The following is a 12,602-nucleotide window of genomic DNA, read 5'->3' as shown; positions in this document are numbered from 1 at the left end:
CTGAGTCCTGCGTTTGAGTCTGGCAAGACAAACCATAACAAAAATAGAAAGTGATCCTTGATCAGTCTAAAGTAGTCAAGTACTGTAGAGCAAGTACTAAGGAAAGTGATAAGTAGACAGAATCAGCAGACTGGTCAAATTTATTTATCTCCTGGCATCTCCACTCTACCATCTCAAAACAACCCCACTCTCACTTGATTTATACAGACTTTATACACACCTGAACATCATTAGCCTCTACCATTAAGAAATAGGTTAGACCAAACAATACAATCTAAACAAAGAAACAGGAGTAAGATTATTTATCCAATTGACAAACTCATTTATGCAGCTAAATGGTTTGAAACGTAAAACACTGCATACAGTACAACTCAAGAGGTTACTTTAAAGTAAATAAACAGTACTATACAAAAGGAAAAACCCTTCATTTGGTTGTACCCAGTGATGCAGTTAATGACATCATGACCCACACACGTTTTGGATATAGGACCAGAACAAAGGAACAATCAATGGTAAGTTTAACCAAAGCAACATAAGCAAACATAATTTACCAGAAAGTTATCTGTCAGCAGAAGAAAATTCAAATCACCTGATGGTTCACTAGTATTTGCTTTAAAAGCATATGCATGGATGTAAACTGTAACATAATGCTACCACACACAAAGTTACACCAGCAATGTCTAAACTAAAGCATTATGGCCAACATTAAAATACCATGGGATAAATTATCATTATGTTTAAGGGAGAAGTGGTAAATAAGTTCAAGCCTACCACTTTTTTCACAAATACCAGCAAGCAATTTACATATTTTTTGGTTCAGGCCAGCTTTGTAGCCTTCTAGGAAGAAATCTTTAAAATCTTTTTCTAAATGAACTGGGAAACAAGTTGTACATAATGCTCTTTTTTTCAGACCATTTCACTAACAGCACAGCTTCATCTAAAGAGTTTACAGTTCAGGACCCTTTAAAGGCCAGACTTGTAATATTGTGCAAATGGAAATCTCCCATAATTCCTATCACTTTTTTTTCTGAAAATATTATATTAATGCAATGCTTACCTTTGATTACAGTTGATTCTTGATGTTATACTGTATATATGTTATTTGAAAATTTAATGAAAAGAACAGTCACATTTTGATGAGTACTGAGGTGCAGCTATATGATGATTTATATCGTGCATGTGATCTACATTTCTTTTTTCTTTTTTTACTTTCTAAGCATAATTCAACACAATGGCTGAGAAAAGCACTGGGAGACTGAGAACAAGATTGCAACATTATTTACTTTGGCAGTAAATCAACATGACATCCCAGTGTGTTAACATTTGCATGTAAGTCAGTGGGAAAAGTAGGAAAACAGGAGTTACAGAACCACAGAGAACAGATCTGAAGGGAGTAGAGAGTTAGGGCAAGTCAAAGGGGGAATAAAAAGCAGCTGTGTAACTGGGAAGTGGTTAATATTGTGACATTCTGTATGTCAGCACAACTTTCACAGGCTAAGATCAAATATCTGCTGTTGCTTTTGAAATCACAGTCCCAAAAAGAGGTGACTGTATTTCCTTTATTCATAAGCCTTTATTCAAAGCAACAGTGATGATACAAAACAAGCACATAGTACATTTTTTTTATTGTTAACTTTGTTACTGTGTTTAAAACTAAAATACTAGTTGTTCTGCAGTCAGCTCAGAAGAAGCATAAATGACTATGGTTATACACCAGCTAAGGATTTTTCTTGAAAAGGGCACAGTAAAAACTGTTATTTTTGAAAGAACATAATGGCTTTCAGCTGCTATAGAGGTATTCAGTAAATGAGACAATCCTAATGGTATGCATCTTTGTCCAAGAGGTGGCAATCTCCTTCCATTGAAAATATAATCTCACTGTGTGCCAGTGTCTACATGACACAATCCAAGAAATTCTCCTTTTTGCTTTACCCTGCAATGGACAATATACCTGAATAGACTGTACCTGTCAACCTCTCACCCTATGACATTTTGGGCAGGATTCCAGCCCCACCATGACTCTGCATTGGATAACCAGTTAAGAAAATGGATGAATAGATTTATTTTTCCACAATTTTTTCCTGACATTTCAAAGGCAGCAAAAATGTCCTTGACAAAATGTATGGTATGTAGCACAGCACATGGAACAGTCACACAGTCATATGTGATATACAAACCATTAAATGCCAACTCTTCTAATAAAGTTTTAAACCCATTTCATGACTTGCTATTGTGCTCTGTCCTTATTGCCCACTATCTAGTCCCTCCTTACCGTTAGTTAATAAGGTTTATCCCCACAATGTATTAAATGAACATGTAATGTATATAAGGATATATTTTTAAGGAAATACAAACACAGATAGTTCACATCAATAATAAGAGAACACAGTTAAGTGCTGTAAAGTGAAAACAGGTATAAACAATCCTGCTTCTACACCTTCAAACAAAACCCAGTTTATGTTCTATAACTGCAGTCTGTGCTTCTATTTTCCATGTGTCTATCCTCTGTCCATCTTAGCCAAATCAGGGAAGGTATATTCTTCAAGGTGTCTGCCTACAGAAAAGCAAATGTTCATGTTTTAAGGGGAATACTATTTCACTTGGCTCACAGAAAAAAATGTCAAAAAAATAATCAATTTTTTTAAATTAATTTGAATGCAATAAAATGACCAACAAAAATGTAGGTGCCACTTCCTGTTAACAAAAGCGAAAACTGGAAGTGACACTCCTAGTGACAAGTTAATCATTAACGATTCACTGTCTTCCTGGTATCGTAAATATCTTCCTGTAATTGTATATGTTAAGGGGAAGTGGGTGCTTTTAATTCCTTTTGTAAGAAATTGAACCTTTTCCTGATCCATGACTAAGCATGCAAACACAATAGCCACACAAGGTTTCCAGTTCAGCCTAATGTAAAAAATTAAGGTGGGGTTGCGTTAAAATATGTTTCTCAGTCATTGCAGACATCTTGCTATCCCTGCTTATATGGATTCTGAAAAAAATAATATGCTTCTTGTTTAAATAAGGTTTTATATGCACTGGTATCTACTAACAGTCACCAAAGTACAGTAAAGTTACACTCACGTAATCTTTTTACTTTTAAGCACTTGTTTGACCCATGGAGCATTGGGGTCCAGACAAATCTTTTGCCCCTCCTTCTTGAGAGTAGCACTGCAGGATCAAAGACAGATACGAGACAGCAGACATATGCATATGGTTCAAGTGTTTTATGAGGGCAAATCAATAGAAATACTTACATAATCTCAGTGCTTTTGCAGTAGGAGTTTGCAGGGTAAATCTCCACTGTGCTTATGAAACGTCCAATTGGCCTTTTCTCCTTAAAGAGGCATTGGCATCTAGGACTGATACCTGAGGCTTTTAGATAAGTTAGAGAATGATTTTAGTGTCTGGAGACAAACAAGGTAAGGCAAGCATCTATTGCAGGTTAAAATTCACACGCATGTGACAAAAATGAAAATTCTGTTGCTGCCATTAGGTGTCAAACGCACATTTCTGAGCAATAAATGTTTTGTATTTTCATCAGTTGTTCAGCTATACTTACCTCCATGGATAGTCAGGAAAACCAGGAGTGCTACAACGATGGTAGACATTTCTTCTGCAACTGTAAACTAAACTATCTCAGAGATACGATATATATCTGAAGAATATGGTTAGTGAGTAGACTATCAGCTCAGCCCTCTCCTTTGAAAGATTGTGATGAAGTCTGCTCTGCAGACCCCCTTTCTCTCTTTGCTCCCTCTTTCCAATGAACTCTTTTTTTTTCTCAATAACTACAACTGAAAAAAAGAAATGAGAGCACAGAATAAGAATCATCGCTGTGTTATTGTACATGCTGCAGCAGCAGGCTTTTGGCAAGGAAATACCTGGAATCTGTCCCAAGATAAGTACATCGTAAGAGAACTGATTTCCATGGAAAAAGGGTTTTTTTTCTTAAACCTCTTGAAGCCTTTTTGTAGCTTCGAGCCAGTAAATGGTACTAACAAGTTATCTGGAATATGGATATCTGTGCCAAACCAAAGACCTTGTATTTGTCTTTCCTGTCTTTGTATAATTTGTGTTGCATATATGCATAAATAAACATAGATCATAACAGTTTCCCTCTATAAACATAAATAAAACTAGCACAAACCTGTTAATATTCAGCCAGATATATGTGTGAAGGCTTTGCAGATACCAACTTTTCAAACAGATGGTGCTTATGACAAGCCAGCAGGCTTGCCCTGGCATGACATTAAAGTCAGAGGGATGCGATTTCACATGTGAAATTGTACTTCGGGACCATCCCCCAACAGATATCCCAGATTAAAGTATTCATTATTTATGGGTGAGAGGTTGTACAATTCTTTATTTGTTAAACATCCTGACGTTTTTCAGACTATCCAGGGGATGTTTACATTTGAGTCTCAATGGAGGCAAGTTATATTGTAAAACTTCATCCCATCAGCTTGCAGAAAGCAAACAATGAACAATTGGCCAACAGCAAGGAAATGATTCAGTCCTTGTTTTCCCAGTTCAGGTTTTTAAGTCTTCTGAATCTTTTGTAATTACCTTCTGACGCTGTACAGTTTACAGTCTTTACAGTTGTGGTCAGATGATTTAGTGCATTCATGGTTGATACATGGGTATGAACTTCATGGTAATTTGGGGCTTTTAATGATTTCTTTGAACTGTTATTTTTTCAGGGTGGAATGCTTTGGATGCCATATATCTTTAATTACTTTAAAATTTCAGAATTGGGTGTATAGGATTTTAGATTTTTTTTCTTTGGGGGGAAATGGGGGGTTCTCTAATCCACACAGGCTCAAATATATACATACACCCCCACTAATAATTGGTTACATTTTTCCAAGTTGCACCTTAACCAGGTGCTTTTGTGTCCAAGTTTTAAACTATCTGGGTTTTGATTTGAGGTGAAGAATCTTGGAGGTAGTCTTTCTCCTTTATTACTTCATCTAGTTTGTTGTACCAGCTTTAAGCCTTGGTGGTTCCCGGGGTGTTTCTGAACATGCTAACTAATTATCTCTTGTATTCTTCCAGACCTTGAAAAAGTGATGACATATCAGAATAACTTGTACTAATGCAATACTGTTTGAACTGATGATGGAGAGATCTGCAGTTGTTGGCTCCAACTTATCCTTTTCCGGTTTTTGTTCAGTTCTTTTTACTTTCCCAATGTTGTGTTGGTCAACCAAATAGGTCCTGTCAAACAAATCCATTTTTAATGCTGGCAAACAGAAACTACAAGTCGCATTTAATCATAATCACCAATCACAAGTTAATAGGCATTGTCCTTGTCAATTTGAAAGACACTGTTGCACTTTCAGCGCCACTTATTAAAATATTTAAGTGAGTGTATGTATATGTTTGATCCTGAATAATTCTGACTCTGTGTGGACTGGAGAAAATCAAAAAATAAATTCAAACTTGTTCAATCAAAATTTTTTTAGTAATTAAATATGTACACTGTACAATCACTCCACGCTGGAAAAAGAATAGTTCAAAGAAATCCCTACCCTACCCTAACCCTATCAATAAAGTCTTATCTTATCTTATCTTATCTTATTGCACATTTTCAGCATAAATGGGAATACAGTGTTGACAGTAAAAACAGTCTGCACAATTCTAAAGAACTTAAAAGTCAATATCTGGTTTAGGTAAGGTAAACCTTTATTCTTCACACGTCCTCAACTTGCTTAGGCAAGCTTCCTTGCTATTTCTTTTGAAATGAAATGACTCTACAGGCTTCTTGAAGGACATTCAAAGCTCTTCTTTGGATGTTAGCTGCCTTCTTTAAAAGTCTCTGTCAAGGTAATCCCACACTGCTCAAATCATGTTGAAGTCTGGCTTTTCAACCCATGACAGATTATGTTCCATTGTGTGTTTTCTATTCAGTGCCTTTTGTGCATCAATAATGTTTTGACAGTGACGGTGATCACTGACATAGCAATCAGATGAGTTCCAGATGATAGTGAATGATGGTTCATAATCTGATGTTACTTTTTTGCATTCATAATTAAATGAATTTTGACAAGATTCCCAAACCATGACAAACCTTTCGCCAAGTTTTAGCAGTGGCTGTTGACACTCACTTCACAAGACCTGTTGCCACTGAGTTTGAGTCCAGTTCTTGTTTATTTTGGCACAGCAAATTAGCCTTTTCTTCCCGGTTCCCCTCCTTAAAATGGCTTTTTAACTGCCACAATCCCACTGAAACAATTTCTGATGAGACCTCAGGGAATAGAAGGGACAGATATATCTTTCATTCCCTTTGTCTTTTTTTTTTCGTGATTTCTTCCTCTATTTCTTTAGGGCATGGCTTTCAGTTACTGTTTATCTGCAGTAGATATGTGTAGTTTTTTTTAGACCTGGCATGTTTTGTCCTCCACTTAACAAATTTCCTTAATTTTTTGGTGACACTCTCAGCACATTTTAACAGCACACTGAGATATGCCCCAAACCAACTTAAGTCACAGAGCAGGGTCAGTGGATGCTTAGGTGCATAGTACAGACCTCCAAACTTCATGTGGTCTTCAGATTAACTCAAGAACATTGCACAGACATCTTTAATGAAATGAAGAGCTGGGCTCAGTTCCAGTGAAAGGAACTCTTAAACCTTGTGGAATTAAAAATGGGATGCCTCTCAAGTTCATATGTGTGTGAAGGCAGATGAGTGAATAGTTTTGGCAATATACATTTAGTGTATGTGCAGGTGATTGGAGTGGTTTTAATGTTTGAAAATATCTATTTTTTATTATATACTTCACTTAGAATGTGGTAATCTGTAAATGAAAACACACAATTGGTGGGAAAATCAGTGAGCTACATAAAGTTGAAGGTTTACAGACGTTCCTACTATTCATTCTGAGGAAACATGACCATATATGTCATTTTTAAGCACAGTTCATCCCACCCCAGTTGTTGTCAAATCTCAATGAATGTGCCTGCTATCAGCATGCACCAGCATGGCAGCAAGTAGGGATGGGTATTGATAAGATTTTCACGATTCCGATTCCATTTTCGATTCCGTTTAACGATTCGATTCTTTATCGATTCTCTTATCGATTCTTTTTAAAACACTAAGGTCGATTAGCTTAGAACTTTGTTTTATATCTTCTCTTTGAACAAGATAGAAATTTAGGAGTAACATGGCCTTACAAACCCAACAGTGAGATCTTAAGAGATCCACAGCCTACGGCTCTTCAATGGGGTGTCACAGGGTCCCCAGGAAAAAAAAAAATGTAAATGTAAAATAATAAAATAAATATTCTTCTGTAGCAATAACAAAGTATAACATAAATTATTCAGTAGCAATTACACAAGAATATTCAGTAATGTCCCTGCCTACAATTAAACACATTCACTTACCGAAAATCATCTGCTGTGGCAAATGGGTTCAAGCCTTTGAACACAAACTTAGTCACTGCTCGGTGACATTCGTCTATCCTGGCCTGAAAGGAGACGCTACCGGTAGACTGCAGCGAGAACTGCCAGCATCTGAGCCAGCCAGACTCTGTCTGTCTCTCTCATCATGGTCACCTAAATGCACAGTAATGGCAGGTTTTGTAAAAAGGCAGATCGCGCTAACATAATATGCACTGTTAGTTGATTATTTACCTGCCGCATTAACGGGAGAGGACGTGCAAACGTTACCGCTGCTGCTGGGTTGAGATTCACGAGTCCAGAGCGGAATTAAAAACACGACATTCATTTAAGGTCATCGCGTGTTTTGTGAGCAAATGCTTTTGCATATTCGTAGTGTTTCCTCCGTTAAATGAAATATCTACTTTGCAAGTATTGCAAGTTGCCCTGTTGTCATCCATTCTCGTAAAGTATAACCAAACTTTTGAGCGTTTAAGCCGCTTAGGCGCCGTATTTCCTGCCAGGTAAATGACGTTCCGCAACGTGGTGACGTCATTCGGGGCGACTGGAATCGATAAGGGAATCGTTTGCAAAAATGGCAAACAATTCCAAGGAATTGAAACAGTGGGAACCGGTTCTCAACAAGAACCGGTTTTCGATACCCATCCCTAGCAGCAAGTACTGTAATTCAAGTAGATAGTGAGATGATTCACAAGGACGCAAAAACTGGAATGCTTGCATAAAAGTTAGTAGAGTTTATTCTCACCTCTTAGATACCTACACTAAATGGCACTGCAGTTTCATCCAATATTTGTTTCGTCATTTCAAACCTGACCATCGTGAGTTGACAGTGTGAGTCATCTTTTAACAATAATTCCAAAATAGGTGTTAAAAATAATTCATCATTTTCATTATCCACCTAAAATGGTCTGATTTCATTTATTCCATTTAGGGGAATTTCTTTGCTTCAACTTCTAGCTTTAGGTTCAAGATGGGCCAACATGAGGTTGTGGAAGTTTTGTTTTGTGAAACATGCTGTTAGGGAAAATTTTGTCATACTTCCTCTTAATTAAAAGTCTAGTTCCTGTATTTTGTGTGTGTGTGTGTGTGTGTGTGTGTGTGTGTGTGTGTGTGTGTGTGTACATGTTTAAACATCTTTGTGATGGCAGAAAATTGGCATGCCACTATACTTGTGTGGACCTACAATTACGTATGGTGACAAAATGCCCCCATCCCCACTAGTTTGAAGGCATTTTTGAGGCTCAGAATGTGGTTATAGTATCAGAGTTACAATTAGGTTATGGTCAGGTTTAGGCTGAGGGTTAGGATTAGGCATTTGTTTTTGATGGTTAGGGTTAGGGTAAGCAGCTAGGGAAAGCATTATGTCAATGAGATGTCCTCACTAAGATACAAAAGTACGCTCCTTAAAATAAGTTTTGCTTTGCAAAATGAAATCTTGCATATAACAGTAAAAATATTTTTTTCTTTGTTGTGTGCAGGAAATATGAAATACTATAAATGCACAGAACTCAAACTTTGTTTTAACTTTATTCATAAAACCAGAGACAGTGTTTGGTCACTCATATATGTATAAATATTTCTTTAGGGGAATTTCATGGAGCCAGATGATGTAAACTGTCATTTGATTTCTAACATTTGCTGGTGGTCACATGCCGCATATCATCTTTTCTTCACATGTCTCACTACATATGTTAGTTTTAATTTCAGCATCGTAGTGGTTAACTTAAAAACTTTCCGTTGAGGTCCATCACATGGTCTGTGTTTAACCATAACTGCTTTCCCTTTCTATATAGCGAAGGTGGGTGTGACCACAAAAGGACCATCGGTTAATAGGTTTATAGACCTTTGGTCATTGCATCCAATTTTTCCAAAAATCAATTTTAAAAAACAAAACAGACAAAAATTAATTACAACTACAATGGCAATATCTATGCCTTTAAATGACAGACTTTTGCCCTCTGAAAGAAAAAAAATCTTTAGTCAGCATTAATTTGTTAAGTGAAGCAACAGTTAAAGTCTTTTTCTCTTGCTCAGACTTCCTTCTGCTTTGTGAGAATGATTGAATCAACGTCATGTCAGCAGACATGTTTGAGCTAGATGAGATTGCATCAGACTCAAGTCCAATAACAACTTTTGGCAGCTCACCCACTGTTGCTTCAGGAAATATCAATCGCATAAGTAATAAACTGACGATCGTGCCTTCCAAAATGACACCAATGTAATCTAGGGTGCATAAAAGCCAAAGGTTCAGTGTCATCAGTTCTGGGAAAGGATTTTCTGTCTCTTTTTAGCATATATGCATTTTTTTTTACTATAATGCATATATGGCATGTGTACATGATCAGCATATTCACAGTATACCCACTGTTGAAATACAGCAGTTAGTTAGCTTTTCTTCTTAAGGACTGAGTGAAATTAAGTTGGCAGTTAATTACTGAAGAGGCAATTACCATCTCATATGGAAAAGAAATAAAATTCTTTAAGAATAAAAAATACTGTAGCTCTTATAAGACTTGATGAGAGATTGTGATACTACATTTTACTTAGGAATTTAGCCACTTTTGCATTTTCCCCATTTTCACTTTGTGTTCTATGAAAACTATGCAAATTGGTAACTTTCATGATGACTGAGTATGTGAGAGACATGCCAACAAACTGAGGCTAACATTCATCAATCAGTCATTCAAAAATTACATTCAGGTGTAAATTATATTACATCTGTGAATCAGTCACCACTTGGTCAATCTTTAAGCTTCATGCAAGAGCTGGTGCAATACAGGAATGCAGACGTAGTTGGTTAATGAAAAATCAAATCTGAAGCATTCCTGTGGCATCAGTCGATTATCACAGAGTTTTAGTCACAGTGTTTTTCCACAAAGGTGATATATGTGACAAATCTTGATAAATCAGACTATTAGAGCCCTCAGTGTGAATTCCCACACCGGGTCTGAAAGTCCACTCTTGCGCAATCTGCAAGAAGTGAGTCATTTTCAGTTGGCTTTAAAAGCTGAGCCTCTTCAGCGCTAGAGTCAAACAGCAGAGCAGCTGAACTGAGAGAAGAGAGGAGACCGGGAGCTGAAAGAAAGACAAACAGACTAGAAGAAAAAACAAACAGCTGTTGCAGTTTAGCGCTTCAGGCTTCATCAGCTTTCAGAAGAACATTGTTATTTTTCGTTGTTAGTTTTTACAGAATTTCTAAAAGGCAAAATGATAAGCAACAGAATCATTGTCAGCTCCATCGTGGTGCTTTTGACCCTGCTTGCCACCTGTGAAGGTATGTTTTTTTTTTTTTTTGTCATTTAATGGCTTAATTTAGCATTAACAAGCAATTTTATTCATGCTATCCTTTTTCATTGCATTAAATGTTTTCAGCATGCACTTCGTGACCATGTGCAACTGCTTTCTTCTTACAGGCATGGGAGTGGAACTGCACTGCCGTTGCATTCAGACAGAAAGCAAACCTATTGGCCGCCACATCGAGAAGGTGGAGTTGATTCTTCCCAACTCCCACTGCGAGGAGACGGAGATCATGTAAGAGCCAAAGTCTTCTTTCCATCTCAGTAGTGATAATTTTGCTTGATTTTGTCACTGTGATTTGTTGGATTCAACACGAGTTCTCTATCTAAACTTTAGTTTTTTTTCACTGATTTGTGTTGCAGTGCCACACTGAAAAGGACAGGTGAAGAGGTTTGCCTTAATCCTGAGGCCCCCTGGGTCAGGAAAGTGATCAACAAGATCATGTCCAGGTAAAATTTTACCTAAAAGTATGCCAACACAGCAGTCTTTCTTTTAATAGGAAATAGAAACTATCAAACAATGTTGGAATCCACTTTTGACACACAAATTAATTCTTCTTTACTGTTTCTTGTCCAAGCAGCAGACCCTGAGCTGAAGAACTGAAGCGACACAAGAGATGTGCTTCATGAACGAGCTGTTTTTTAACCAACAAAAATCACTGAAATCACCGTGTTCCTTTCACGAGATGAATGTCATCATATGCAACTAGCAGTACCACTCGCCTGAAAACCTGTTAAAAATGACAGAATTTTGATTGAAGTGTTTGTATCAAACACCTTATTTTTTTACTTCAGTATATGTATTCTCCATGTATTCTCCTGTCATGAAGAAAGGGAGGCTACCTGTTTCCCTGTGTGTATGTATTTATGTATTTATGATTATAAGTGCTTAAATTGTTTTCTGTATTTATGAAATAAAATGTCAAATTGAAATAGCTTGTTTGCCCTTTCTTACATTTTATATTGCAAAACTGACAATATCAACAATAGGAGCAGCCAGATATTGTAAATATTCTGTATGGAAAAACACCCATTCGATGATATAGTAACATATATGACATACATTACATATTTTAATAGATTGTTATTACTGATGCATATTGTGTCTAAGTAATTATTTACTGTTGTAACTAGTTATAGTGGACCTACATTAAGTAGTCCACTGATTCCCACTTATGGCATAATAAATAATAATCAAGTAATTGGCTTTTTGTCAGACCATGACTAGTTTTTCCTCTTTGGTCCTAAAACTGTAATTTTAGACGGAACATCTATTATTGATGAGAATGTCATGAGGCCATCTGTCATCTGAAATGTGACAAGGAGATCCACCGATACAATTTTTTTTTTGTTGGGGTCACAAGACAAAATTACCTCAAAAGTTAATTGACTTCACAGGTATATGTGTTATAATCTGCTTTTCAGGGCATGCTCGCTTTTGCCAAACCACATTCTTGCTTTTATCTTTGCCTTTCTACTGAACACATGTCCCTGGATTTTTCTTCCTGTTGTTATTATCTCACTGACCCAGAAGTTCCCATTTTTCATCAGCCCCCCCTGGTTTCTAATCTCTGCTGGCCTGCATGGTAAATGGCCTGTATTTGTATAGCGCTTTATTAGTCCCTAAGGACCCCAAAGCACTTTACACATCCAGTCATCCACCCATTCACACACACTGGTGATGGCTACATTGTAGCCACAGCCACCCTGGGGCGCACTGACAGAGGCGAGGCTGCCGGACACTGGCGCCACTGGGCCCTCTGACCACCACCAGTAGGCAACGGGTGAAGTGTCTTGCCCAAGGACACAACGACCGAGACTGGCAACCTTCCGATTACAAGGCGAACTCCCAACTCTTGAGCCATGATCACCCCGTGCATAACACTTCCTAATCAGCCCTGATTT

At 37.2% G+C, this 12,602-nt stretch overlaps 2 protein-coding genes across 5 annotated transcripts; one reads left to right on the top strand and one right to left on the bottom strand.

Annotated features, from left to right (window-relative positions):
• Positions 1-122: 122 nt before the first annotated feature.
• On the bottom strand, positions 123-10,271 carry LOC146385501 (C-X-C motif chemokine 10-like). 2 transcript variants are annotated; one of them, XM_084931263.1, is made up of 4 exons: positions 3,563-10,159; positions 3,258-3,375; positions 3,085-3,171; positions 123-2,554 (listed from the first exon to the last, which is right to left on the bottom strand). In XM_084931263.1, the coding sequence occupies exons 1-4, from the start codon at positions 3,609-3,611 to the stop codon at positions 2,542-2,544; spliced, it is 267 nt and encodes an 88-aa protein (XP_084787389.1). In that variant the 5' UTR covers positions 3,612-10,159; the 3' UTR covers positions 123-2,541. The 2 variants fall into 2 exon arrangements, with proteins under 2 accessions (XP_084787389.1, XP_084787390.1); XM_084931264.1 differs by lacking the exon at positions 123-2,554 and having other exon boundaries at positions 3,081-3,171; positions 3,563-10,271.
• A 154-nt stretch (positions 10,272-10,425) lies between these two features.
• On the top strand, positions 10,426-11,630 carry LOC146385500 (permeability factor 2-like). Of its 3 annotated transcripts, none has more exons than XM_084931260.1 (4): positions 10,426-10,675; positions 10,815-10,932; positions 11,061-11,147; positions 11,276-11,630. In XM_084931260.1, exons 1-4 carry the CDS (start codon positions 10,609-10,611, stop codon positions 11,286-11,288), a joined length of 285 nt encoding a protein of 94 aa, XP_084787386.1. In that variant the 5' UTR covers positions 10,426-10,608; the 3' UTR covers positions 11,289-11,630. The 3 variants fall into 3 exon arrangements, with proteins under 3 accessions (XP_084787386.1, XP_084787388.1, XP_084787387.1); XM_084931261.1 differs by having other exon boundaries at positions 10,431-10,675; positions 11,279-11,630; XM_084931262.1 differs by lacking the exon at positions 11,276-11,630 and having other exon boundaries at positions 10,427-10,675; positions 11,061-11,151.
• The last annotated feature ends 972 nt before the right edge of the window (positions 11,631-12,602 follow it).

Source organism: Perissodus microlepis, chromosome 6 (genome assembly GCF_051167445.1).
Source record: "Perissodus microlepis isolate ML-2025 ecotype Zambia chromosome 6, ASM5116744v1, whole genome shotgun sequence".
Lineage (NCBI taxonomy): Eukaryota > Metazoa > Chordata > Actinopteri > Cichliformes > Cichlidae > Perissodus > Perissodus microlepis.
This window is presented reverse-complemented; position numbering and strand designations above follow the sequence as displayed.